The sequence below is a fragment of the Pan paniscus genome, chromosome 15 (genome assembly GCF_029289425.2).
Source record: "Pan paniscus chromosome 15, NHGRI_mPanPan1-v2.0_pri, whole genome shotgun sequence".
Taxonomy (NCBI): domain Eukaryota; kingdom Metazoa; phylum Chordata; class Mammalia; order Primates; family Hominidae; genus Pan; species Pan paniscus.
Window position 1 is genome coordinate 106,232,368 of NC_073264.2, and position 27,968 is coordinate 106,260,335.

The 27,968-nt window shown below is 57.1% G+C and overlaps 1 protein-coding gene across 3 annotated transcripts; it reads right to left on the reverse strand.

Annotated features, from left to right (window-relative positions):
• Positions 1-1,897: 1,897 nt before the first annotated feature.
• Positions 1,898-27,696, reverse strand: GPR132 (G protein-coupled receptor 132). 3 transcript variants are annotated; one of them, XM_063596418.1, is made up of 4 exons: positions 27,311-27,696; positions 17,543-26,814; positions 9,663-10,514; positions 1,898-4,608 (listed from the first exon to the last, which is right to left on the reverse strand). In XM_063596418.1, the coding sequence occupies exons 3-4, from the start codon at positions 9,667-9,669 to the stop codon at positions 3,500-3,502; spliced, it is 1,116 nt and encodes a 371-aa protein (XP_063452488.1). In that variant the 5' UTR covers positions 9,670-10,514; positions 17,543-26,814; positions 27,311-27,696; the 3' UTR covers positions 1,898-3,499. The 3 variants fall into 3 exon arrangements, with proteins under 3 accessions (XP_063452488.1, XP_003807038.1, XP_034794175.1); XM_003806990.5 differs by lacking the exon at positions 27,311-27,696 and adding an exon at positions 7,891-8,661 and having other exon boundaries at positions 9,663-9,776; positions 17,862-18,076; XM_034938284.3 differs by lacking the exon at positions 27,311-27,696 and having other exon boundaries at positions 9,663-9,776; positions 17,862-18,076.
• Positions 27,697-27,968: the final 272 nt, after the last annotated feature.

The following is a 27,968-nucleotide window of genomic DNA, read 5'->3' on the forward strand; positions in this document are numbered from 1 at the left end:
GGGTCACAGCGGCCTTCACGGTGGCCTCCTCACTACCTGGGGTGCCCCAGGAGCACCTCGTGGAGGGAGTGCCTGAGTGAGGTCAAGCGGGGCGGAGGAAGGGGTCGAAGGTGAGAGAGACAGTGAGTGAGCCCAGACTCCACACAGGGCGGCCCCTAGCGCTGGCCACCTCAGAAGCTCCCACCAGCAGCACAAGCTGGATGACAGGGCCAGGGCCTGTGGTCAGTGGTCAGTGGCTGATGACAAAGCCATGCTGTGACCCTCTCTCACTGCCAGAGCAGACGCGGGGCGGTGAGCAGCCAGGCAGGCCGGTAACCTCCACCTCCCCAGCTGCGCCCGTCCTGCAGGGACTCAACCTGCTGCCCTCCGCCCACAGCCCTCGAGGGTCTCAGCATTAAGGGCTGGGCTGGGCCTCCCTTCCTGGGTGCCTGGTCCCATTTGGGCCTCACCCTGGGCAAGGTCCCCGTAGCTGCCCCTCCCGTCAGGTAAGCCCCACCCCCCAAGTTTGACTCTGAGTGGTTTGTCTTTGCATAGAGCTTCTCCACCTGATGGTGACTGCCGTGGGTCCCGCAGGTCCGGTGTCCATTTTTAAATTTCGCTGCAGACATTGCACTCAGGCGCCCTCTGAAACCGCCACAGAGGTGTCATCCCCAGGTCCCATCGGGCCTTTGTCTCCTGGCCTCCCCGTGTGCAGTGGTGCAGTCCTAGCTCACTGCAGCCTCCACCTCCCAGGCTCAAATGATCCTCTCACCTCAGCCTCCTAAGCAGCTGGGACTGCAGGTGCCGCCTCACCCGGCTATGCCTGGTAACTTTCCTGCCACTGTGACACCAGCCAGTTCAGGCAGTCCCTCGCCTGAGCCAGGTACTCTGGGTGTCTCAGCCTAGCCCTGCTGTCCCTACCGGTGGGTGAGACGGCGCCCGGTCCCCAAGGCTGGGATCTGACGTGGGAGCGAGGCTCTTATTTGTTGCTGTGTGGCAGCAAAAGATGAAAAAGTGGACTCTGGCTTCAGAGCTGTGAGAAAACAGTGGGGTTTTTTTGCTTTTTTTGTTTTTTTTGAGACGGAGTCTCGCTCTGTCGCCCAGGCTGGAGTGCAGTGGCGCGATCTTGGCTCACTGCAAGTTCTGCCTCCCGGGTTCATGCCATTCTCCTGCCTCAGCCTCCCGAGTAGCTGGGACTACAGGCGCCTGCCACCATGCCCGACTAATTTTTTGTATTTTTAGTAGAGACGGGGTTTCACCGTGTTAGCCAGGATGGTCTTGATCTCCTGACCTCGTGATCCGCCCGCCTCGGCCTCCCAAAGTGCTGGGATTACAGGTGTGAGCCACCGCGCCCAGCCTGAGAAAACAGTTTTTGGTTGTGTTTTTTTGTTGTTGCTGTTGTTGTTTTGTTTTTTGAGAAGGAATTTTGCTCTTGTTGCCCAGGCTGGAGTGCAATGGCACGATCGCGGCTCACTGCAACCTCTGCCTCCTGGGTTCAAGCGATTCTCCTGTCTCAGCCTCCGAAGTAGCTGGGATTACAGGTGTGCTCCACCACACCCAGATAATTTTTTTGTGTGTGTTTTTAGTAGAGACGGGGTTTCACCATGTTGGCCAGGCTAGTCTTGAACTCCTGACCTCAGGTGATCTGCCCGCCTTGGCCTCCCAAAGTGCTGGGATTATAGGCATGAGCCATGGTGCCCAGCCCGGTTTGTTGTTTTAAGCCACCAACTTGTGGGAACTGGTTATAGCAGCCACAGGAAAGCCGCTGCTGGACATCGTTATGATCCCTTTTGCCCCAGCCCTGAATATTCCAGACTGGTCCAGAACCTCAGCCCCAACTTTTCAAGTCCCTGGTCACGGCTGTCCTCTGGAAGCCTAGGGGCACACTCCTCTCAAAGCAGGAGAAATGTTAACTGTGAAGGTTAAATTGCATTATTTCTTTTATTTTTATTATTTTTTTAATACCAAAAAAAGAGACAAGGTTTTGCCGTGTTGCCGAGGCTGGTCTCAAACTCCTGGCCTCAACTGATCCTCCCGTCTCAGCCTCCCAAAGTGCTGGGATGACAGGCGTGAGCACTGCCCTGCCGTGTGCTTTTATTTCTAAACACATTTTCCTAATGTATTTTTCTGATGACTCTCAAGGGGAGGATGGCTGTTTTGGCTGGGTGTGGTGGTGCACACCTGTAGTCCCAGCTACTCAGGAGGCTGAGCGGGGAGGATTGCTTGAGCCCAGGAGTTTGAGGCTGCAGTGAGCTATGATGGTGCCACTGTTCTCCAGCCCAGGCAACAGAGCAAGGCCCTGTCTCTAAAAAAATAAATATTAAAAACAAAAACAAAAACAAAACAAAAACAAGGAAGAGCAACTGCATAGCTGCCTGACAAAACGAGAGCGTGGCTCAGCCCCACGGCCCTGCGCAGCCTCCCTGGAAGCCCCTGTGCTGTGCCGGGCACTGGGCTCCCCATGCAGGTGCTGCGTCTGCCCGGCTCTGTGCTCTGAGTGCATGCGATGTGCCCGAGGTGTCGGGGCAGGGAGGAGGATTGATCTCGATGGTGACCCAGTGAGGTAGGTGTCATTGGCCCCATTTTACAGAAAGGGAAACCAGGGCATCAGTGTGACCTGGCCTAGGCAAGGCCTTTGGGGCAGACCCAGATCTGACTCAGCCCCGAGGGTGCAGGGAGCTGGCTTTCTCTGCCAGACAAGCAGGCCAACTGCTGCACTCCCCCCTCAGTAAGGGGCTAGGGGTGGGGACCCCACCCTGTACGGACCCCTCACCAGCTTCTCCCCGAGGATGCTGCTGGGGACTCCTGGCACCCCTTGCCTCTGCTGTGGCTGTGTCACACCTGTCCTGCCAACTGTTGTTCTGGGCATGGACATTTGGGGCTCCCCGTTGAGGACACCTGGGCTTCGCTCTGGGAGACAGCAGCTGGCCACCCTGCCCCACGGTTCCCTAGAGGCCCTCCAGCTCAGCACAGACCCAACCCCAGATGAGGGCGCCTGCCCCCTTGGAGGTGGTAGGCTGCCCTATGCCCTCCTGGGCGCTGCCACAGTGCTGGGTGACCTCCAGCATGGTGCCCACTGACATTCTGAGGCAGGAGCCCAGAGGGCCCACAATGCACCACCGCATCCAGGCAACGCTTGCAGAAATGCTCTGCAAATAAAGTCATCGCCACTGATGCGAACAGGGCAGCCACCAGGTACCTCTGCCAGCAGGCCTGCTACCTGCCCACAGCCAAGGGAGCCAGCCAGGCAGGCTGCTGATGAAGAGGCCCCACTGCCTGCCACACGCTCTCTGGGCTCCCGGAAGCCTGGAGGTGTCACTCCTCCCCTTGGCATGCAGCCACCTTTCATGTGGGAAAGCCTGGGGCCAGTGGTCACGGAGGGAGTGGCTTCAGGAACGAGAAATTGGTAGTTTGTCTTCCAGAGGGGACATGGGCACTGTGGCTGGTGGGCTCAGTGGACAGGAACCACATTGCTGGCCCCAGGACCCCCAACCTGCCATCCCCCTGCCACACAGTGGGCTCAGCAGGACTCCTCAATCAGCCTCTTTGCAGGGCATGGTGACCCTGGTGGGTGCACGGGCCTGGAGAAGGTGTAGCGGTCTGCAAGGGCCATGGGCGACTGCAGCTCCTCGGTGTCCCTGGTGTTGGTGAGCCTGGTGATGTCTGTCCTCATGGACCACTGTTTCCACCCCTTATGGATTCTGGACACTTCTTGGCGGGAATGGTCCGTGGCCAGCACGTAGATAATGGGGTCAGCCACGCTGTTCACCGTGGACAGGCACAGAAACACCACAGAGGCTGTGTACAGCCTTTCCTCCAAGCTGCACATGGCGCTCCTGTCTCCTCTGTAGTAGGAAAAGGCAGCGGCTTTGACGAGGAGAACCAGGTGGTACGGGGCGAAGCAGACTAGGAAGATGACAACCACCGCGATGGCCGAGTGCTTCACCTTGGCCTTCTGGGCAGCGCTTAAGCCCATGCTCTGCTTGATGCTCCTGAAAATCCGGTGGTTGGTGAAGGCGATGATGGAGAGAGGGATGGCAAAGCCAACGGTGAACCTGGCGTAGTAGTACCCGGCAATCCTGCTGTCCATCTGCAGCATGTCGAAGCAGGTCTCCTTGTCTTCCGTCTGGAACACCGGGTAGTGAACGATCCCGACGAGGATGAAGATGCAGGCGGAGATGAGGATGGCGGTCCTCCGGCGGCGGTGGCCCCGACTCTCCAGCGCGTACACCACGGCCACGAAGCGGTCGCAGGAGATGCAGCACAGGAAGAGGATGCTGACGTAGATGTTGCAGAAGAAGATGTAGGCGGTCACCTTGCAGGCCAGCAGGCCCAGGGTCCAGCGGTGCTGGTTGCGGATATAGATGACCCAGAGCGGCAGCGTGCCTGTGTACAGCAGCTCGCAGAGTGCCAGGCAGAGCAGGTAGACGGCCAGCACGTTGCCCTGCAGTACCTGCAGCAGCGCCAGCCACGCAGTCAGGCAGTTGGCCGGCACCCCCAGCGCGCACACTGCGCTGTACACCACGACCAGGACTATCCTGCTCTCCTCGAAGGACACATTGCTGCAGGTCTTGGCGGAGAGGCCCAGGGAGGCCCACGGGGCAGTGGTGGTCACTGGGGTGGCGTTTCCTGTGGGACAGAGACAAGAGTGAGGACGGGAGTCCCTGGAAACCACCTGGGAGAGACTCTACTGTGGGAAGAAAGGATAGAAGCTTTGTGGTAGCTCAGACTAGACACACGCAGGTGTTTAAAACATTTCCAAATTGATTTTTTAGAGCAATTATTAGATAGTGGATCTCCAACCTAGCAGTGTCATGGACAAAGAATGCAGGCTGGGCAATACTGAATCATTTTTCTTTTTTTTTTTTTTTTGAAACGGAGTTTTGCTCTTGTGGCCCAGGTTGGAGTGCAGTGGCACAACCTCGGCTCACTGCAACCTCTGCCTCCTGGGTTCAGGCAATTCTCCTGCCTCAGCCTCCCAAGTAGCCAGGATTACAGGCACGTGCCACCATGCCTGGCTAATTTTTGTATTTTAGTAGAGACGGGGTTTCACCATGTTGGCCAGGCTGGTCTCGAATTCCTGACCTCAGGTAATCCGCCTGCATCAGCCTCCCAAAGTGCTGGGATTACAGGCGTGAGCCATTGTGTCTGGGCAATGCTGAGTCTTTGTAACTCACTGAGGTTTTCAAAAATGTTGCTTCTGGCCCGGCACGGTGGCTCACACCTGTAATCCCAGCATTTTGGGAGGCTGAGGCAGGCAGATCACTTGAGGTCAGGCGTTTGAGACCAGCCTGGCCAACATGGAGAAACCCTGTCTCTACTAAAATTTTAAAACAAATAGTTGGGCGTGCTGGCTCGCACCTGTAATCCCGGCTACTCTGGAGGCTGAGGCAGGAGAATCATTTGAACCCAGGAGGCGGAGGTTGCAGCGAGCTGAGATCGTGCCGCTGTACTCCAGCCTGGGCAACAAGAGTGAGACTCCTCAAAAAAAAAAAAAAGTTGCTTGTGTGTTTGAAAAGAATGTTGATCCTGTAATTGCTGTGTGAGTGCTTTTCTAAGCAGTCTGTTAGGCGCTGCTACTATGCCCTTCCAGTGCTGTCCCACTTTGCCTCCACTTCCCACCTGGCCCCATAGCTGGGCACTGGGCACTGCCTCATCCTAATTCCTAACCTGTAGTCTTTTTTTTTTTTTTTTTTTTTTTTTTGGAGATGGAGTCTCTCTCTCTGTTGCCCAGGCTGGAGTGCAGTGGCGCGATCTCAGCTCACTGCAACCTCTGCCTCCCGGATTCAAGGGATTCTCCTGCCTCAGCCTCCTGAGTAGCTGACATTACAGGCATGCGCCACCACGCCCAGCTAATTTTGTATTTTTAGTAGAGATGGGGTTTCTCCATGTTGGTTAGGCTTATCTTGAACTGTCGACCTCAGGTGATCTGCCCTCCTCGGCCTCCCAAAGTGCTGGGATTACAGGTGTGAGCCACTGCGCCCGGCTAATCTGTAGTCTTACCACATATTTGCCTGTGTGAACTATCAATTACTAAAAAAGATAATTAAAAGCTCCTGTGGGAGTGGTGGATTTGTCCACCTCTCCTTGTATTCTCCCAGTGCTTGCTTTACGTATTTGAAGCTACTGTGAATTGGGGCATAGGAGTCACAGATGGTTCTGTCTTCTTGGTGACTTGATCCTCTTATTACTATGTCATGTGATACCCCTCCTCTCGGTGGCAGAAGACTAATGACCCCACCCAAAAGATGTCTGAATCCTAATCCTTGGGACATGTAGATATGGCAGGTTACATGGGAAAGGGGAACTAAGGTTGCAAGTTGAATGAAGGTTGCTAACTAGCTGACAGTAAAATAAAGAGATTATTCTGGACTATCTGGTGGGCCCAATGGAATCACAAAAGTCCTTAAATGTGGGAGAGGGCAAAAGAAAAGGAGATCAAAGTGATCTCAGCAACCTGCCTCAAACACAGCTCTCCGAGGTCAGAAACTCATCCTTTCCAGCCAGGGGGTTGCTAGAGGTCACGCAGGGTGTGCAGTGGTGTGACTTCCCCAAGCTCTGCCAGCGCCACCAGCTCCAGTGTCCTGGCTGCCCACTCTGGCTGAGTTCATGCTTCTGGGCCTTCTGTGGTTACAGATCATGGAGCCCCACCTCCAGATCAGCAGGAAGCCGCAGACAGACCTGGCCTCAGCACCCGAGGGACGGACAGAGCGTTGCCAAACTTATCGGGCCGCAGCAGCCCCGGGCGGGGCAAACTTCAGCTGTGCCCTGGTGCAAGGTCAGGGGTCCCTGGGCACTGTCCAGCCCGCTGGCCTCAGGAACCTTCCACATGCAAATGTCGTAGTTTCCTTGACCTCCCTCCTGTACTTGAGGGCCTGTTGACCTCCAGCACGATGGGGCGTCACCCCGAATGGGGTCAGCCCTGCGGCCCCATTGTGTCGCTCTTTTTTTTTCTTTTCTTTTTTTTTTGGGACATAGTCTCAAAAAACTGTGTTGATGCCCAGGCTGGAGTGCAGTGGCGTGATCTCTGCTACTGCAACCTCTGCCTCCCAAGTTCAAGTGATTCTCCTGCCTCAGCCTCCCGAGTAGCTGGGACTACAGGCACTCGCCACCACGCCCGTCTAATTTTTGTATTTTTAGTAGAGACAAGGTTTCACCAGGTTGGCCAGGCTGGTCTCGAACTCCTGACCTCGGGTGATCTCCCCACCTTGGCCTCCCAAAGTGCTGGGATTACAGGTGTGAGCCACCACGCCAGGCCACTTGTTTTTGTGCATTTAAAAAATTCAGCTGGGCGCAGCGGCTCACGCCTGTAATCCCAGCACTTTGGGAGGCCAAGGTGGGGAGATCACTAGAGGTCAGGAGTTCGAGACCAGCCTGGGCAACCTGGTGAAAACTCGTCTCTACTAAAACTACAAAAATTAGACGGGCGTGGTGGCAGGTGCGTGTAGTCCCAGCTACTTGGGAGGCTGAGGCAGGAGAATGGTGTGAACCCAGAAGGCAGAGATTGTGCCACTGCACTCCAGCCAGGGCGACAGAGCAAGACTCCATCTCAAAAAAAAAAAAAAAAAAAATTCGGCCCCATGGGCCGTTCATTCCTTTAATCCCAACGCTTTGGAAGGACAAGGCAGGTGGATCACCCAAGGTCTGGAGTTCCAGACCAGCCTGACCAACATGGTGAAATCCCATCTCTACTAAAAATACAAAAATTAGCCAGGCGTGGTGGGCACCTGTAATCCCAGCTACTTGGGAGGCTGATGCAGGAGAATCCCTTGAACCTGGGAGGCAGAAGCTGCAGTGAGCCGAGATTGTGCCACTGCACTCCAGCCTGGGCGATAGAGTGAGACTGAATCGCAAGAAAAAAAATTGAAAAAGTGGAAAATTGTGGCAAAATACACATAACAAGGAATTTACCATTGTAACCGTTTTTCAGTAGCATTGGGCACATTCACATTCTTCTGCAACCATCGCCAGCATCCGTCGGCAGAACCTTCTCATCTTCCCAAACGGAGACTCTGCCCCAGGAAGCACTCGCTCTGCATTTGCTCCCAGCCCCCGGGCCTCCATTCCACTTTGTCTCTGTGCGCTGGGCTCCCCTGTCACCTCCCCACGTGGGTGGGCATCTGTGCGTGTCTTCAGCGTGTGTCCTTCCGTGTCTCACGTGCTCCACTCGCCACAGTGTCCTCAAGCTGCCTCCTGTTGCAGCCTGTGCCAGGATTTCCCTTCCTTTCAAAGGCGGGATGGTATTCCATTGTATTGTGTGTCCTCCAGGGTCTCGCCAAAAATATAAATATATATATATATTCCACTGTGCCCTTCCATCGTGAGCAATCCTCCACGTGTGGCGTGTGGCGTGTGGTGTGTTCTGCTCAGCCACGACTCTGCTGACAGACGCTCGGCTGCCTCTGCGCCTTAGCTGAGCTGCTGAGAATGACGGTGTCAAGAACATGAGGAGGGCTGTTCACGTCCCTGCTTTCCGTTCTCCTGGGTCAGACCCACAGTTGGCATTGCTGGATCTCACGGCAGTTCCGTCTCATCTCGTGGGGCGCCTCCGTGCTGTCCTCCACGGGGGTGGCGCCGGCCCACCTTCCCCCGGCGGTGTGCAGGGCTCCGGTCTCCCCACAGCCTCGCTGCGCTTGCTGGGTTTCTCCGGGTGAGCGTCGTGTCCCTTGCTCACCTTCCTCCCTGGGCAGAGGGAGAGAGTGGGTGTGACTGGGCTGCCTCACACTCAGTTGTCACCACTTCGCCCAAGACACAGGCCTGTGGCGGGCGGCGGGGGGCAGTGAAGGCAGTTCTCGGGTGGGAGGCCCAACGTCTGTGTTTGCACTCACTGTTCTTCACCCAGATCGCTCTTTTCCCATCAAACGAGCACCCCAGCCCCGCTGTGTGAGTCCCGAGCTCAGAGGAAGTTTCGGGGCCCCTACACGGCCCCGTCTCTTTCATGACAGTCACAGGCCCTGGGAGGCAGAGCCAGAATCCAAAACACAAGGGGAGACGCAGCCAAGACCCGGGATGGCCAGACGGGCCCCTCCCACCTCAGCCTGCACAGAACCGCTCTGGTCTGTTCCCTCCCCGACTTCCTACGGCTCCCCCACCCCACACGTCGTCGCCCGTGCGGTCTCAGTCAGGGCCTCGGTGCCCCTCAGTCCCACACCCCCTGCTCCAGGCCTCACGCAGCCTTGGGACCTTCACCTCTGGACACCAGGTCCGTGGTGTCTGTGGCTCTGTGCCCATCTGGTGAGGAGGCTGTCCCCCGCTCCCCCGCCTCCTGCCACAAGTGACCTCCTGGGAAGAGAGCCTTCCTGGTGGGTCAGAAGTAGGGGCAACGGCACCAGGAGACGCGTGGATGTGGGGGGCTGGTGGTCAGCTCATGGCCCAGACCGTGCAGGGCTCCCCTGGGACCTGTGGGACAGCCAGCCCCCTGACTCAGTACTGTGTCGCCCTCCCGGGAGCCACCAGCTATGCCCTCATTCCCGTTCCTGGCTTCCCAGAACTTCACGAAAGAATTATGAAATCAGCCCTTCATTTCTCCATGTAGCACCTCTAGATTTATTATTGCTGAGCTAGTTTTTATCTCGATAATCTATTTTTATGTGTTAATTTTTGAATTATGAGACAACATGCTTCATGGAAAAATTCTCATGGGCTTCCTCTTACATGTTCAAAGTTGGAGAAGGCTCTCTCACCTGGCATATTTTGCGGGTTCCAATCTCAGTGTGGCTCTAAGATAAGCTTTCTAAGTACATGTCATGCGTCTTGTCGGTCCTATCAAGACGTTCACTCTGAGAGTTTAAAATGACCTGGAGAAAGAGTAGGTTGAAATTGTTTTAGGGAAATCAGATTGAATCACAAGTTAACCCATTGACAAACGGCTAGTGAGTATTTACTAATTTACTAAGTGGCCCGTTGATTCGCAGGTGTTTTTTAAATGTTAAGAATCTGCCGTTGCATCCCACATGAGAAACACAAGCAAGGCTCCAAGCCAACAGGCATCAAAACGTCACATTAGCCACTGCGACTACGTACGATTCTTTTTTTTTTTTTTGAGATGGAGTCTTGCTCTGTCGCCCAGGCTGGAGTGCAGTAGCACAATCTCGGCTCACTGCAACCTCTGCCTCCCGGGTTCAAACTATTCTCCTGCAGCAGCCTCTTGAGTAGCTGGTACTACAGTCGCCTGCCACCACCCCCAGCTAATTTTTTTTTTTTTTTTTTTTTTTGAGACAGAGTCGCACTCTGTTGCCCAGGCTGGAGTGCAATGGCATGATCTCGGCTCACTGCAACCTCCGCCTCCTGGGTTCAAGCGATTCTCCTGTCTCAGCCTCCCAAGTAGCTGGGACTACACACACGCGCCACCATGCCCAGCTAGATTTTGTATTTTTAGTAGAGACGGGGTCTCACCATGTTGGGCAGGCTGGTCTCAAACTCCTGACCTCAAATGATCCACCCACCTCGGCCTCCCAAAGTGCTGGGATTACAGGCGTAAGCCACCGCACCTGGCCTAGGTACTCTTCTTGTTTGTCAATTATACCTTTATAAAGCTGGGAGAGAAAAGAAAGTTGATGAGCTTTCACAGAAAACATAAAAATAGCTCCTAAAGGCCAGGTGTGGTAACTCATGGCTGTAAATCCCAGCCCTTTGAGAAGCTGAGGTGGGAGGATAGCTGGAGTCCAGGAGTTCAAGACCAGCCTGGGCAATATAGTAACACCCCACACCTACAAAAATATAAACAGGCATGATGGTGCACACGTGTAGTCCCAGCTACCCAGGAGGCTGAGTTGGGAGGATCACTTGAGCCCAGGAGGTAGGGGTTGCAGTGAACTGTGACTGCACTGCTGCACTCCGGCCTGGGCTACAGAGAGAGACCCCGTCTCAAGAAAAAAGAAAAGCTCCTAAAATCTGAAAAATGTTCAACTCCACTTCTAATCAAAGAAATGCAAACATGAACATCTGAAAGACAGTCTTTTAAAATCTTTTTTTGGCCTACCATGTTGGCAAAAATAAAGACCTTTTAAACTCATAGTGTTTGAGAGTAGGCAATGGGTGCCCGTACACAGGACTGACGGAAGTATGAATTGGCTCGCAGCAAAATTTTGCAATATGTTTCCAAAAATCTCAAATGTGCTCTACTTTTGACCTGGCTGATCCCCTTCTAGGAATTTTTCCTGGCTACCCGAGGTGTGACGTGCACATGGCCTGGAAGCTGTGTCACCCACAGCATGAGGGGCCCGGAGGAGGGAGGCATGACGGGCGGGCAGCAGATGGCTCAGGGCATGCAGGGGGGTGGCGCAAGGCGCCCAGGGGCCTGTCCCTCTGCTTCCTTCCCTAACCTGAGGTGCCTCTAAAACAGGCACCACCCTGACCAGCCAAAGAGGATTTGCAGGGAGGAGAGCGCCCTAAACCCATCCTCAGATGGTGTTTGTGCCTCTCCCACAGCCCTGCAAAGCCTGAGGGTCTCACTCTGCTGTTTCCGGGCCCTGCAGTGCAGGGATAGAGGCTGAGCCTGGCGGCTGCCTCACTAGCTCCAATCCTGCCTCCCTGGTGCCAGGCCCAACCCCCACCCCATGCTGCCTGGTGCTGCCCTCTATCAGCCGAGACCCTCATGGGAAGCCAGCAGGTGCAGTCAGTCTCCCAGTGCACACTCCCCTCCCAGGGCAGGGCCGGCCCGGCTACAGGCAGAGCCCCTACACAGCAAGGCCCCTTTGGGCCCGAGGCCTGTATGTTGAGAGGCTGGCCAGGGGCACTCCCTGGAGCCACTTGCTCTTCCCGCCCATCCCACGTGGCTCTTGCAGGAATTCTCTGGAAGCTGCTCAAAAGTGAGGCAGAACCCAGGGACACCCACACCAAGGGCTCTGGGCCAGCAGGTGGGGCTGCCTGTGTGTTGACATCCCCAGCTGCCCTTTCAAGTATATTTCTGTGAAAGGAAAGTATCTTGGGCCCCTTCAAGCTGGGAACTGCTCAGCGCCGATCTGCCTGGCGTTCTATTCAGTCATCCCTCTGCTCGCTGAGACAGATGCATATTCTGATGCCTCCTTTGGAGAGACTTATCAGAAACTGAAAACAATGCAACCATTTGTCTCTCGCCTACCTGTGACCTACCCACAGGTAGGCGAGAGACAAATGGTTGGGAAGCCCCCTCTCTGCTTCGAGTTGTCCCCACCTTTCTGGACGGAACCAATGTACGTCTCACATATATTGATTGATGTCTCTTGTCTCCCTAAAATGCATGAAACCAGGCTGCGCCCGACCACCCTGGGCACGTCATCAGGACTTCCTGAGGCTGTGTCACAGATGCGTGTCCTCAACTTTAGCAAATAAACCTCCTAAAATGATTGAGACTTGTCTCGACATTTTTTAACAACTGGAAAAACAGGAAGCCACAATGTTCTCCTGAGATTACAGGAAGCTCGTTAACTTATGGAGAATTTTAAAGCAATACCTTGAAAACACATGAAAAAGTGAGACACTGAGTCAAGAAAGAATCAAGAAAAGCCATCTCCAAAGTGATGCCCCCTTGGCGGTGGGTGGTGTGGGCCGGAGGGGTTCCTGGGCTACCCATTCTGCCCCCACCCTGCCACTGGCTGGAGTAAGTATGCACTGCTCCCTGCATCTCGGGCCAGCCCCCTGAGTGGAGATGGTGGGGCAGCGCTGAGGGTCTTCAGACTCTCCCTCGGGTGCCTGTGTGCTGGGCGCTGCCCTCCCAGCTACTGCTCTGCCAAGATCCGTGTGGCCCTGTCGTCTGGCTGCTGCGCCCAGCTCCAAGGCCCAGCAAGAGATGCAGGGCTCTCTGGCCATGCCCAAAACAGAGGGGTCAGTAGGTGAGGAAGCAGTGAGCCGGAACCAGGAGGGCCAAGGAAGGCAGACCCCCAGCCAGGCAGGGGGCCCAAGTGGGCTGGGGGCATGTCAGAGCCACCTGGGACCAATCCTGTTCCTTCTGAGCCCCGGGGGTGTGAGGGGCCCGACCAGCCTCACACTGGGCCTGGCTTCCCTCCTCAGCTGCCGAGTCCCCTTCAGTGGCCCTAGAAGCCCGCATACTCTTGCTCGCTGGTGTCTACTCCGATTCTGCAGCCGCCCCTTCCCCACCTTTCAAATTCTGAATAACATGAGGCAGGGACCTCTCCTGTCAAATGAGCAGGAGTGAGCACACGGAGCCACTGCCTGAGGCCCCTGGGCCCCATCAGAACGCCTGAGCCGCCCGGGAAGGGGCTCCCGGGGAGTCTGCCTCCTTCACTTTAACTGGACCAAGGGTTCTGGAAACCCTCCCAAACCTGGGAGGGTGAACTCTTGCTGGTCCAGGGCTGTGCCGCCCAGTCACGCCAATGCCAGCCGGCAACCCTGGGGCAGAGGGCTGCAAGCACTTCTGCAAAACCAAAGGAAGTGGCAGCTGAAGTGGAAATGCACGCTCCCCTCCCGGGCCCCAGCCGCAGGCAGAGGCTCACAGCGAGGCCCCTCTGGGATCCAGGCCTGTATGTTGAGAGCAGAGACTAGCCAGGGGCAGGAGCCGGAGCCACCTTCCCATCCAGCTGGTCCCATGCGGCCCATGCAGCGCGAGCTGCTGACGTCCAGATCCCGCCACGTGCCTGATCTTTGGGCACCACAGCCTGGCGAGGATGCCTGGAAAGAGTCAGTGGGCCCAGCAGGAGGCCCGGTGGGAACAAACCAAGGCAGGGCAGCCGGAGAGCCGGGCCCACTGGGACGTCCCAACTCCCTCGCACCGAGGTCCAGCTCCTCACCACGCATGGCCAACCAGGCTTGGGCGCCGGGGGAGCCCTGCACCAGCCCTGTGCTTATCAGAGCACATCCAGGCTTTGTCTGGCATTCCCTGCCGGACAGGCCCACAGCCTCAGGCAGCCCACCGGCCTCTTCCGAGGGCCTTCCTGGACCAGGGTCCGGGGTCCCGCCAGCACCTGCTCACCATCCTTTTGCTGCACCTGCTACTCTTACTGCCCCTGGGAGCCTCTGCCTCCCCTCGGGGTGAGTGAGCTCAGGATAGGGGCTCAGGGCCCTCTCTCCGGCCAGCCCAGTGGCCCCACCCACCAGCTGCAGTGTCGCGGTCTGTCCTGGCCGGGGGCCAGGGCTGTTTCCTCCACAGAAAGGGGCACGGGGTACAGCAGGTCACCCACATTTCAGGCCCTGCTCTTCCTCGGGGAGGGTGCAGTGGGGCCCGGGTCCTCTCTCAGCTTCCCCTGGGGCTGGGTCTTCAAGTGGAAGGACAAGGCCAGGCAGAGGCTTCCTGTGTTGTTCCACTCAGGAAGCAGGCACCACCCTCCTGGGTGGGGGGGAGTCCCTCCTGGGCTGTGCATGGGGACCGCCCCTTCCTCTCATCGCCCCAGCTGTCTGGCCCACCGGTGGGGCTCCTCTCAGCTGCGGGGTGGGTGGGAGCGACTGAGCCCTGTGGGAAAGGCCCCCGGTGCAGACTTTCACTTCTGAAACAGCAGCAAGGTGCTCCCAGCCTGCCGGAGGCTGGGGTAGGGGATAGCCCACCATGCTCACAGCACCAGCGATGCCAGCCTGGCCTGGTGGACTCCAGGGGACTCTGTTCTTGGTCTGCTCTGAGGGACTATGACAGGCTGAGGCCCCCCATCACCATCCAACTCCAACTGGATTCAGGGCAGCGTGGTCAGACATGATGGCCATGGTGAGGTCCCTCGGATGACTCCAGCCACAAGGCCACAGTGTGTGTGGGCCCAGGTCAGCCTGACACCCCCGTCCACCCATCCCTGAGCTCCAGCTGCATCTCCTGTCCCTGCTGGCCCTGGGCCCCTGCCTCCACCTCGCATCAGCAAATGACCAAGCCCCTCATCTCCCAGCCTCCATGCTGGGCAAATGTGTCCCTGTCCAGCTCCGTCTTCAAGCCACACCTTGGCAGCCCACTGAGGCCAGCCCTCCACTGCTCTCTGGACTTCTCTCTCCCGTGTCCAACCTGCCTTTCTCCCACTCTCAGCGTGTCAGCTCCGAGGCTGCTCTGCCTCACACTTTCCATGCTTCCTCCATGAACCCATGTTCTTTCTTTCTTTTTTTCTTTTGCCTTTTTTGCCTTTTCTTTCTTTTCTTTTCTTTTTTTTTTTTTGAGATGGAGTCTTGCTCTGTTGCCCAGGCTGGAGTAAAGTGGCACGATCTTGGCTCACTGCAACCTCTACCTCCCAGGTTCAAGCAATTCTCCTGCCTCAGCCTCCCGAGTGGTTGGGACTACAGGCATGCCACCACGTCCAGCTACTTTTTTTGTATTTTTAGTAGAAACAGGGTTTTGCCATGTTGCCTAGGCAGGTCTTGAACTCCTGGGCTCCAATGATCCTCCTGCCTCAGCCTCCCAAAGTGCTGGGATTACGGTGTGAGCCACTACGCCCAGCTTTTTTTTCTTTAAATACTATTAAAATTGTTCTCTCTCTCTCCCTAACCCTCTCCCTCTTTCTCTTACTTTATTTGTTTGTTTGTTTGTTTATTTACTTATTTTGGAGACAGGGTCTTGCTCCCTCATCCAGGCTGGAGTACAGTGGCAAAATCTCTGCTCACTGAAACCTCCACCTCCCAGGCTCACATCATCTTCCCTTCTGAGTAACTGGGACTACAGGCACCTGCTGCCACGCCCAGTTAATTTTTGTACTTTTATTCTTAGAGACGAGGTTTCCCTATGTTACCCAGGCTGGTCTCGAACTCCTGGGCTCAAGAAATCCGCCGGCCTCGGTCTCCGAAAGTGCTGGGATTACAGGCGTGAGCCACCATGCCTGGCCAATGAATCCATTTTCCAGATTAGAGAAGCACCACATGTTCCTGGGATGGACATTTCAATAACAGGATCTAGCGTGACCTCACCCAGCCACTGTCCCTGGAGCTCTCTGGCCTGCAGTTGCTGTGCTCCTCCAGTCTTTTAAAATCTATTTTGTAACTTTTTTTTTTTTTGAGGCGGAGTTTCGCTCTCGTTGCCCAGGCTGGAGTGCAGTGGCATGATCTTGGCTTACTGCAACCTCTGCCTCCCGGGTTCAAGTGATTCTCCTGCCTCAGCCTCCCGAGTAGCTGGGATTAGCAGGCGCCCGCCACCATGCCCGGCTAATTTTTTGTATTTTTAGTAGAGAAGGGGTTTCGCCATATTGGTCAGGCTGGTCTTGAACTCCTGACCTCAGGTGATCTGCCCGCCTCGGCCTCCCAAAGTGCTGGGATTACAGGTGTGAGCCACCACGCCCAGCCTGTTTTGTAACTTTTTATGATGGAACTTTTCAGACAGACACAAAAGGACAGAGAAGGAGCCCTGGCCCCTGCCATGTGCAGGGAGCAGTTCCTCATTCCAGCCCATTTGTCAAAAACAGCTCCTCAGGCTGCTGAGGTCTGTCTTGTGGATTGTCTGTAATTTCTTTCTTTTTTTTTTTTTGAGACAGAGTTTCACTCTCGTTGCCCAGGCTGGAGTGCAATGGCACGATCTCGGCTCACCACAACCTCCGCCTCCTGGGTTCAAGTGAGTCTCCTGCCTCAGCCTCCCAAGTAAATGGGATTACAGGCGTGTGCCACCACGCCCGGCTAATTTTGTATTTTTAGTAGAGACAGGGTTTCACCATTTTGGTTAGGCTGGTCTCGAACTCCTGACCTCAGGTGATCCACCTGCCTCGGCCTCCCAAAGTGCTGGGATTACAGGCGTAAGCCACTGCACCTGGCTGGATTGCCTGTAATTTCTAAGCTGTTTCACGGTTGCTGGCCATTCCTAGCCATTTCCGTCTTTTACTCCCACCTGCTTTGGCACCAGGCAAACCTATGACCTCTTTTCTGCCGTCACGTTTGAGACAAACCCTAGGGAGGGAAATGTTGAGTCACCAGCTCCAACCTCCCTGCTCCACCACGCCCGTCCAAAGCCCATTGTCAACTTTCTTATTTTTCCCAATTTGATAGTGTTGCCCAGGCTAGAGTGCAATGGCGCGATCTCGGCTCACTGCAAGCTCCGCCTCTCAGGTTCAAGCGATTCTCCTGCCTCAGCCTCCCAAGTAGCTGGGATTACAGACGTGTGCCAACACGCCCGGCTAATTTTTGTATTTTTAGTAGAGACAGGGTATCACCATGTTGGTCAGGCTGGTCTCAAACTCCTGACCTCAAGTGATCCACCCATCTCGGCCTCCCAAAGTGCTGGGATTACAGGCATGAACCACCGTGCCCAGCCCCTATCCTCATCTTCTTCCAGGAGCCTCTGCTCTCCCACCTCGGCCTGGCCAATCTCCTGAAATATCATTTTGTGCTCAGCCCAACTGGCCAGTCTTCAGTGGTCAGTCCCAGTCCCTTGCAGTGGTACAGACCCATGTCATGCACTTGACAGAAGGTATTGGGCCCCCCGCCCCGCTGTGCCTGGTGCGCCGAACGCCACCCGAAAGGCCGGTGACCTGCCCAGCCCCAGGATCTTGTCACGTGACTGGGCCAACTGCCACTCACCGCAGCACAGCCCCCACTGCCCTGCTTTTCCCTCTGTGTAACCCCACAAGCAGCACAGGCCCCACAGAGAGAAGCCCAGCCCTTCAGTGCCCCCCGACCAATCACGGAAGCAAGTGGCCAAGGAGAGATTCCAGGGACAAAGTCCAGCCCCCTGACTCACCCCCATCTGGACCAGTAGCCAGGGAAGCCTTTTCCAGAAGAAAGTCTCCAGGAAGGTGGCGGTGACAAAGATACAATGGAAACTGCTGTCCCTCTCCCCCAAATCCTCCGGCCCCATCACATCTGTGGTCACTGGGGGTCCTGGGTTCTCTTGGGAGGGACCCCAGATTAAGAACCCTCAACAAAGCCTCCATCTTTACCAACAAATCACCTTTGCCTTCAGATCCCCCTCTGCCCGCCTCCAGCTCCCAGCCCCCAGCCCCATCCCAGAGCCTGGCCCCCCAGGCCCACTCCCCAGCACGCAGAGCCCAGCGACTTACCCAGGGCGCCGCCTGCGTGGCTAGCCTCGTACCCCTCCCTGCAGTCCTAGCTGAGGTTTCAGGAAGTAGCAGGGGTCTAATTATGTTCTGTCTAGAACTCCCCTAACCACAAACAGGGCTGAGCTAGGGGTTAGCCAACCGGGCTGGGGTATCTTACTGGTGATGACAGCATGGCCTCGTCACCTTCCTGGGGGAGGGAGTGGCAGGAAACCCCAGACTTACCTCTTTTGGCAATAGCAGCACTCAGAGCCAGGCTCCACTCACTCAGGAGCTCCCAGGCAGGTGCTGGGGCCTGGCGCGGCACGGCGGCTGTCCGTGTGTCCCCAGACAGGCCAGGCAGGACAGGGGTCCTGGAAAGGCTGCAGGGAGGGGTCCTGGAAAGACAAAATCCAGCTCCTCTGCAGCTCAGGCCTGGTGTTGCCAGCTCTCGGGCCAGGCAAGCACGGAGCAGGGTGACTTCCCAGAGGCTGTGTCCTCCCAGGAGTCCCTGTCCGGGGTGCCAGGAGTAGAGAGGCTGAGTGTGCCCACTGCAGCCCCGGGACCAGGATGGCACCTGCATGTCCTGGAAGGCTCGGCACAGCCACTGCACACAAGCACCCTCCCCTCCCCGCCTCCCCCTTCCTACATGGGGCAGGGCCGTGTGGGAAGAACAGCCCACTGCACACTCCACATTCCTCCCCCAGCCCTACCTCAACCCCTCCTGCATCCAGAACCAAGCCTGGCCTGGCCCAGGAGCCCTGCGGGTGGGCTTCTCTGTAAGGGGCCCTGTGGGAACTGGAGGGTGGGCAGGCAGGGTTGCCTGGGACAGTCCCCCTCACTGTGGGGCTTCCGGCCATGATGGGCCCAGTTTCCTTGGAAAAGGCCAGCTGGCTGTGGACAGCACCCACAACCCCACTCACCTCCAGGCTGCTTCTGAGTTTCAGGGCACAGACCCACCCTGGTGCCCACTCCCGAGCCTGCCAAGCTCCATCCAAGCCAGGCTCTTTCAGCAGTGGGGACAGGGCCGGGCTGAGGGAAGGAGCTGGGGACCACAAATGTCTCCAAGCGACACTGCCCAGCACCGCAGCAGGGACGGTCACTGAGCGAAGACAGCCGCCGTCCTGGGTGGGTACACCCACGGCCAGGAGAGGCCGGTGGAGGCCGAGCCCCCAGTCTACACTTTCCCCCAGACACGTGGATCACAGCTGCCCCCTGCTGCGGGGCCGCATGGCTGGAGGCTGCCTCCGAACAGCGATTTCAGAAGGTTTTGTGTGGGTGGCAGTGGAGTCCCTGGAAAGCTGGGCTTTCCCATTGCCCTGGCGGGGAGGCGCAGGTCTCAGGGCAGGGCCTACCTTGGCTTTCCAGAAACACCTGCCCAGGGGGCTGTGATCCTCTAGGGGATCTGATGCAAACACATGCCTCCACAGGCCACTGCTCATGGGGTCACTGGCCTCCCGGGTCTTTGGGCCAGGGCAGCCCCACCCTCGGAGCAGCAATAGACGAAGCCCACATCAGGCCAGCGGGGGTGATGGCCAGGGACAGCTGTGGGTTCCTGTCGCTGGCCCCAGCAGCCTCCTAGGACCTGCCCCGTCCTGCGCCCCACTGGGTGGTCTGTCACGTTCACCAGGCCTCCTCTGCGCCCCCTGGTGAGGGGTCCAGGAGTGACATGCGGACCCGGCTCAGGCCATTGTCACCCTCCATGCCTTCTGGCCTTTGCCAGGCAGTCCGGGAATAGCCGATTCAAGTGAGGTCAGTTGAATCCTCTCTTTGGATCCTTCACTGGGGTCTGGGAAAGGAAAGTTGTGTCCCTTGGGTGGCAGGAGCTGTGGGTATGAGCTGGGGGATTGGCAGCCGTGTACCGGCTCCCCTGCCCCTGCCAGGTGGAGAAGCCAGGCTGGGGTGGAGGGCAGGCAGGAGCCTGGGAGTCCAAACACTGACAGCCTGGGGGTGTGGACCGGCCCTGCCTATTCCCACCGGGCCTCCGGGACCAGTGGAGGCTGCCCCGGGCTGTGCGGCACCTGGGGTGTTGTCTCTGAGAAGCCCGTCAGGGAGCTGGCTCTCCCTGCTCTGACCCCAGCAAAGCGATTCATACCCAGAGAATCCCTCACCAACAGGAGAGCAGGTTTCAGACAGGAAGTCACCTGAACATCCCACGGCTGAGTCACGTGCCAGAACAGCTCCCTGCGACCCAGACACAGCAGTGGTGAGGTCCAAGCTGCAGACATGGGGTGCAACTTCACATCCCGATGTGTGCACCAGAAACCGCCCTGCTGTCCGGTGGGCTCACCAGCCGTTCTCCTGGCCTGTCTGGACCCTGCAGAAGCCAAAGCTGGTGATTGCTTGCTAATTTGTCCAGTCAGTCTGGGAAGGCCTGGGCCCAGAGGGAGACAAGGCCAGGAATAAGGGAAGGGAGGGTCAGAGCAAGAAATGTCCAGGGGGCAAAGTTGGAAGGAGCTGGAAAGATGGGACGAGGGACCCAAAGAGCCCCTGTGCATGGGGCCAGTGTGGTCTGCTCCACCTCCCGGGCAGACACAGGGCCTTGCTCTTGTCTGGCCCTAAAAAACCCTGAATGGCCAGCTCTGGCCTTCCCCACCTGGTGCATCTGGAGCAGAAGTTCCCAAGGGCTACCTTGCATGTGGGGTGCGGCTGTCCCCCAAGCCAGGTGTGACCACGCTGTGGGGGCTTGTGGGGCTGCTCCTCTGGTGACGGCGGCAGGGGTGGGTCGGGGGCCTTTGCTCTGTAACTGTAGAGAGACAGTGGCCAGAAGGGTAGGCTTTGAGAGTGGGGGCCCCAGGCCTCCCAGCCTCCCAGGAGGACAGGTGTGGCGGGCAGATGCCCAGATCCCTGTCGGTCCCGTCGCCCAGGCTGGAGTACAATGGTGCAATCTCGGCTCATGCAACCTCCGCCTGCCTGGTTCAAGTGATTCTCCTGCCTCAGCCTTCCAAGTAGCTGGGATTACAGGTGTGTGCCACCACACCCAGTTAATTTTTTGTATCTTTTAATAGAGACAGGGTTTCATTATGTTGGCCAGGCTGGTCTCGAACTCCTGACCTCATGATCTGCCTGCCTCAGCCTCCAAAAGTGCTGGGATTACAGGCGTGAGCCACCACGCCTGGCTTTTTTTTTTTTTTTTTTTTTTGAGACGGAGTTTTGCTCTTGTTGCCCAGGCTGGAGTGCAATGGCACGAACTTGGCTCACCGCAACCTCCACCTCCCAGGTTCAAGCGATTCTCCCACCTTAGCCTCTTGAGTCGCTGGGATTACAGGCATGTGCCACCACGCCTGACTAATTTTGTATTATTAGTAGAGACAGGGTTTTGCCATGTTGGTCAGGCTGGTCTCGAACTCCCGACCTCAGGTGATCCTCTCACCTTGGCCTCCCAAAGTGCTGGGATTACAGGTGTGTGCCACTGCACCTGGCCTTCTCTCTTGATTATTAAGGACTCATAGATTTGTATTTTATGGTAAAATACAAGATGAAAATTACACGAGATGAAAATTACCATCTTAGCCATTTCTAAGTGTACCGGTCAGTGGCTCTAAGCACATTCACGCTCTGCAACCGCCCCCACCGTCCATTTTCAGAAATTTTTCATCGTGTAAAACTGGAACTGTCCTCACTACACAGTAACATTCCATTCCTCCCTGCGCCCAGCCCCTTCCACTTTCTACTCTATACACGCGGCTACTCCGGGTACTTCATCGTAAGCGCAATCACACAGCCTTTGTCCTTTTGTCCTGATGTCTGGCTTATTTACTTAGTGCAATGTCCTCAAGGCTCATTCTTGCAGCACGTGTCAGAATTTCCTTCCTTTTTGAGGGTAAATAACATCCCTTGCATGTCTCTGTGTTTAGCCATTCAGGTGTTGATGGGTGGACGTCGCTTGGCTGCTGTGAATATGGGTGTGTGGGATTCATGGACTTTTATATCTTCCATGTGTTTCTGTCCAACCTAGTCATTATTCTTTTTTTTTTTTTTTTGAGATGACGTGTTGCCCTGTGGCCCAGGCTAGAGAGCAGTGGCATGATTTTGGCTCACTGCAACCTCCGCCTCCCGGGTTCAAGCGATTCTCTTGCCTCAGCCTCCCAAGTAGCTGGGATTACAGGCGCCCACCACCACACCCAGCTAATTTTTATATTTTTAGTAGAGACGGGGTTTCGCCATGTTGGTCAGGCTGGTCTTGAACTCCTGACCTCAGATGATCTGCTCACCTCGGTCTCCCAAAGTGCTGGGACTGTACTCGGCCCCTAGTCATTATTCTTGATGATGCTCAAATTGTCCCAGATTTGACAAGTCACCCACTCTGCCTCTGTGCTGATGACTACAGGGCAAATCCTGTGCGTCAGTTTCCAGGCACGGAGCCCCCCTCCATCAGGTGTGTCTGTGTATTCATGCCTCGCCGGGCCCCTCTGCTCAGATGGTGATTCCATCCCTCCCTCCATCAGGTGTGTCTGTGTATTCACGCCTCGCCGGACCCCCCTGCTCAGATGGTGATTCCATCCCTCCCTCCATCAGGTGTGTCTGTGTATTCACACCTCGCCGGACCCCCCTGCTCAGATGGTGATTCCATCCCTCGGAAGAAGTCTTCCCAGCCTTTTCTGACTCCTTGTTCGCTCCCTTGGAGGAGGGCTCTGTCCTGGCCTCTCCCACCCCTGGGTGTTGGTGATGCAAGCAGGGGGTGGGGACCGGATGACAGGCCAAGTGGGAAGAGGAAAGGCGGAAGTGTCCTGAGGTTTCTGTGGGGGGACAACTGCTCTGGTGAGAAGGCAAGAGGCCCCAGGTCTCAGCCAGGGAAGGGGTTTTTAGGGAAATTTTGAAGACAGCCTCCCTGAGACAGAAGAGGCAGGGGAAGATAGGGGCTTTTGAGAAGTGTCAACCCAAGAACTGGATCATTCTGAAACTCCCTGTTGCCAGTGCATGCTCCTTTGACCAGGGCATACCCCCAATGTGAATCATGAGTCATGGTTTCAACAGTCATAGTGTGTCCTAGTGAGGCCAGGGAGAGGCTGCCTGTGACCCCAGAAAACCCAGACGACCATGCCTAACCCACCTAATCCACAGAGTTTCCTTTTTCTCAGGGCTGGCACGACAGCCTCCACAGCCATGGGAAGCCCCCAGCCTTACCTCATGGTCCCAGATGGCAACTTGAGCTCCAGCCTTCACATCTGTGTTCCAGGAATGAGGAAGGAGCGAAGGAGAGCAGGGCACGGCCCGTCCCCTGTGTGGAGACTTCCCGGAATTCCCACCCAGTTCACCTGCTCCATCTTCCCTCTTTCCTGGGCCCAACGTAGTCTTGTGACATCTGGCGGTGAGGGAGGCTAGGAAATGTAGTCTTTGGTGTCACTGCGCCAGCTGATGCTGGGTGCTCTAATCAGGAAGGGGGCGCGGAGTCGGCGATGTGTGCTGCAATGGCACACACTGTCACCGGCTTTTCTTCCACCCAGCAAGGGCAGGTCCCTGGCAGCTGAGCAAGGGGCACGCTGGCCAAGCCCAGGGACTCAATTACCCCAAATGAGAAAAGGGTCAGGGGATGTTGAACTGGGAAGAAGGAGGTGGAGCCCCGAGGCCAGAGAAGCTGGGCGTATGAGAGAAAGCTTTTTTTCTATACTGTAACTCACAACGCCTCTGGCACTTCTCTTCTGGGGTTAGGTTAAGGGCTCAGTCACCCGTGACTGCCCTGACTTCAGACACCAGTCACAGAGGGGTGGGTCCCCAGGTTACCCACTACTTCTGAATGCCTTGGCTGTGACAAATGGGAGGTCTGATGACCCTCTCCTCGGGTTCAGTCATTTGCTAGAACAGCTCACAGAGACTAGAACAACTGTTTGTTTCCTACTACTGACTTTTTTTTCTGTCATGCTCTCTCTCAGCAGAATGTTTTATATTATATATATCTATTTTTATTTTACATTTGCAGACAGGTCTGCCTCTGTCGCCCAGACTGGAGCACAGTGGTGCAATCTTGGTTCACTGCAACCTCTGCCTCTTGGGCTCAAGCGATCCTCTCACCCCAGCCTCCCAAGTAGCTCGGACTACAGGCATGAGCCGCCACGCCCAGCTAATTTTTGTATTTTTTGTAGAGAGAGGGTCTCGCCATGTTGCCCAGGTTGATTTTGAACCCCTGAACTCAAGCGATCTGTCCACCTTGGCCTCCCAAAGGCGTGAGCCACCGCACCCGGCCACTTCTGGCTTATTACTAAAGGAAACAACTCAGCCAGCAGAGATGCTCAGGGCAAGGTATGGGGATGCGGGTGGAGCTCCCACGGCCTCTCCGGGTGCCTCCCTCTGAGAGCCTCCACGCGTGCACCAACCCAGACGCTCTCCAAATCCCATTGTTCTGACTTTTCATGGAGGCTTCATCACACAGGCTTGGTCTCCAGCCCCTCCCTTCCCCAGAGCATGGCGGGTGAGGCCAGAAGTGTCAAGCTGCTCATCGTGGCTTGGTCTTGCTGGCGACCAGCCCCCATCCGGGAGCTACCCAGGAGCCCAGCAAGAGCTGCCTCATTGGAACAAAAGATGCTCCCATCACCTAGGCAAGTCTAAGGGATTAGGAGCTCTGTGTCAGTAATGGGGGACAGAGACCAAATATATATGTCTTATGATGTCATACGAGGAGCCAAAAGAGGAGAAAAAGATGGAGGAGGAGGAGGAACACCCAGTGGGATGGGATTTGGTTCATTGTGAAGGAATTTTCTCCCCACGGGAACCCAGGGAAAACCCACATCAAGCCTTTGCACGCAGGATTGGTGTCAACCACCAAAACCATCCATCCACACGGCCGCCGTCCATCCACACACCCGCCCGTCCATCCACACGCCCGCCCATCCACACGCCCGCCCGTCCGTCCACACGCCCGCCTGTCCGTCCACACGCCTGACCATCCATCCACATGGCCGCCATCGACTGATGTCAGCAGACCTCAGTATTCCCTGTCTCCATCCACATCACTCGCTCTTCCAGGGCAGTCTTGCCTAGGGAGATGAAGATGGCAAACAACCTCGCTGTTCAGCTCAGGAACTTCCAACATGCAGTCGACACTTCTGTAGGAGGCATCAAGCCGTTCTTGGTGATATCTGTGTCTTCATCACGTGCTGGTCGCACGGGTGTTTAGGTAGGAACTCTCTGTGGAGCTGTGGGCATGACTGTGTCTGTGTGTTCAGTAGAGTTGAGAGGTTTGAGAGCAGTCATGAGGATTAACAGCAGATGCCAGGAGGCTGCTCGCTGGTCCTGTCAACACGGCCATGTAGTCAGGATGCCAGCTCCCCCACCAAGTCAACTTTAGGGAGCTTGGCAGAGCCGTGACTCCAGGAGGCATCCCTGGACTCTCGAAGCCCCCTGCTGTGCGTGTGTCAGGGGGCTCTGAGCCCAGTGAGCGGCTGTCCCTGGGGCAGGCAGGGGGCACTTGAGGTGCCACACATGACACGGACCGTAGGAACCACGAGAGGGGCGGATGGCCCAGAGCCAGGGTGTGGATGACTGCCCTGGGCAGCTGGGGTCGGGAGGCAGCCTTTTCACTTCAATGAGAATGCTGTGCAGCTGGGATGGGACAGCCTCTCAGAAGGAGAGAAGGGACGTAACAGAAAGGTATGGTGGGGACACCAGAAAGCAGAGGTGCGGACAGGGCACTGCCCTGCTCTCACACCTGTGGGATCATCCCATCCCTGGCCGGCTCCGGCTCTGCCCACATTTCTCATTCCTCCTTTGGGTCTCATCAGAGTCCCCGCATCCCGCAGGAAGTGCCCCCACAGGCAGGCCTGGGTGGAGCTGGGTAGTCTTCCTCTGTGTCCCCCTCACCGCCCCCGCTTCCCAGCTCCAAGCAGGAGGCTATGTCCCTGCCGCCTCTGCCCCCACAAATGGACGGTTGCCAGCTGAAGGAATGAGCCCAATCCCGGCTCCTGCTCCCTGCCCGTGGGATCTGGGCAAGCTGCCGGACACTTTGGGCCTCAGTTTCCCCCTTACAATGTCTGCCTTTTTGTGGGGTCCTTGGGAGCTCCCTGTTGTTGGTTACACCAGTGGAGTGGACAGAGGCTCAGCCTAAGGGTGTTTCCAGAAAGGCCATATGCTGGAGGGGGGCTGGGAGCATCCCTGGAGACAGAGAGCTTTAGACTAGCTGCTGGGGTGGGTGCGGTGGTGGGAGTGGAGCTGCTGGGGGCAGAAAAAGGGGCTTCCAAGGGGCATGCGGGTTCTGGCAAGCTGAATCCCTCACCGTAAACCATGCACCTGTCCAAGTGAAGAACTGCTCCAGGGCTCGCCCGGGCCAAGAAGGGGCTGCAGGGCACCCTACGAGGCCATGGTGGCTAAAGATAGGCTGAGCAAGCCAAGGGCCCTAAGCCGGCAGCCAAGGGTGGCCTGGGGGCTGCAGTGGGGGCCTGGGGGCTGCAGAGCCGGCCCCCAGCCTCTCTCCACCTCTGGCCTCTCAGCTCCCTGAGGGTGGTGTCCACGGCCAGCTGCTCTCCCCTCAGGGTGGGAGACCTGGGGAAGCCCCCAGTCTCAAGCTCCAGCCTTGATTTCTGGAACAATCCCAGGACAGGACTCTGGCCCATCAGGTTCTGCAGCCCACCCTGGGCAGAGTGGCTCCTCTTCTGGGCAGCCCATACCTAGTGTGGTCGAGGCTGGGTTGCCCAGGCCTGGCCACACGAATCTGGGTCCTTGTGTCCAGCTGGGCCTCGGAGCCTGCCACGCCCCCGGCACCACCACCCCCCTAATAAACTCCCCTTCCTCTACCTGTTTCCTCCACCAGCCTCTGGGTCTTGCTCCCTGCCAGGGTCCAACTCACAGCCACCTCCGCCACTGCTCCCGCGGTGACCATGCGTCCACGGCCCCCCAGGACCATGCTTGTCATTCTCTTGCCCTCTCTGCTTGGCGCTGGGTTTGGCTGCGGTCTGGGCTGCTCGATGCTCCCGGGGCAGGGGCTATTGCCCTGTGGTTTCGAGCTCTGGGCTGGCAGGGGATGCTCCGAGAGCCCATCTGTTACCTGGAGGGTCAAGGAGAGATCGAAGCAGGTCCCTGGGGGCTTCCCAGAGCTGGGCTCCTGGCTGTCCTCTCTCTGGGGACTGTCACTCCCAGCTCTCCTCTCTAGGAACTGGTGGGGAGGAAGACCCTGCAGCAGTGGGAGGCCAAGGTTGGGGGGTCCACCCTCAGTGTGGGGTGTGGGTGGCTCTCTGGGGTAAGGGCTTGGTATCATGTGGCCCCCTGAACCCCAGAGCTGGCCCCTGAAAATTCTCCTCAATCGCAGAGTACACCCCTCCACCTGCAGCTCAGGGCCCCTGCCCCGAAGCTCACCCTCCTCAGAGACCCTCCCCTGGGGCCCCAAGGGAGGGCTGGGCCTGGTGGGGGCTGCGTCCTTCTCATTGCCTTTCACAGCGTGGGGGGCTGATCCCCTTCAGAATGCACTTCCCTACGGAACCCGCCTCGAGCCTGGCTGTCCCCCCAACCCCTGTGGAGCTGGGCCCTGGGGCGTATCCACTCACCCTGCATCTGCTCCTGCCCCCGGCAGTCCCTGGTCTCCACTGACCATCCTTTTTCGTCCCTTGGGGGGTAGAAGCAGCAGGCAAACCCCGGCTGAACAGTCCCTGTGACACTCCTTGAGGGCCTGGAGCCAGCTGGAGCCAACAGGTGCCACATCCAGGGCCAGCTTCCAGGACTCAGGAAGGAGCGACGTGCAGCCGGCTGGGGTGGCTAGGTGGGGCCAGGGATGCTGCTGAACGTCCCACCACACCCAGGAGTCATCTGCCCAGGCTCAGCTCTTCTGTGAAGTACCTGCTGGCTGCCAGGTCTGGGCGGGGACCCACAGAGTCTCCACAGGTGGGGGACTTACCCTCCTCACGGCCCTGGGCCTCCTTTGCAGCCCCGCTGCCCCGAGCTCCCCCAGACCCTCCCTCCCACCCCCGCAGCCCCTGCCCCGAGCTCCCCCAGACCCTCCCTTCCACCCCGACAGCCCTTGCCAAGCCCTTGGGGCCTATTCTCAGCCGCTTTTAGGAACTGCTTGTTTTGCCCTAATGGTGCTTTGAGACAGGAAAGGCCCAAGATAAGGGCCACCCCCCAGACCTCAGGGCGGAGGACAGGGATGGGGCGGGGCAGCGGAGGGAGCAGACTGTTCCCCACAGGCCCTCCTGCGGATCAGCAGAA

Bases quoted from the DNA above. Each gene is read 5' to 3' on its own strand.
- GPR132 (XM_003806990.5), bottom strand. From the start codon at position 7,924: ATGTGCCCAATGCTACTGAAAAACGGTTACAATG. The intron at 4,609-7,890 runs GTAAATTCCTTG...TCTGTCCCACAG, and splicing joins ACTGAAAAACGGTTACAATG to GAAACGCCACCCCAGTGACC.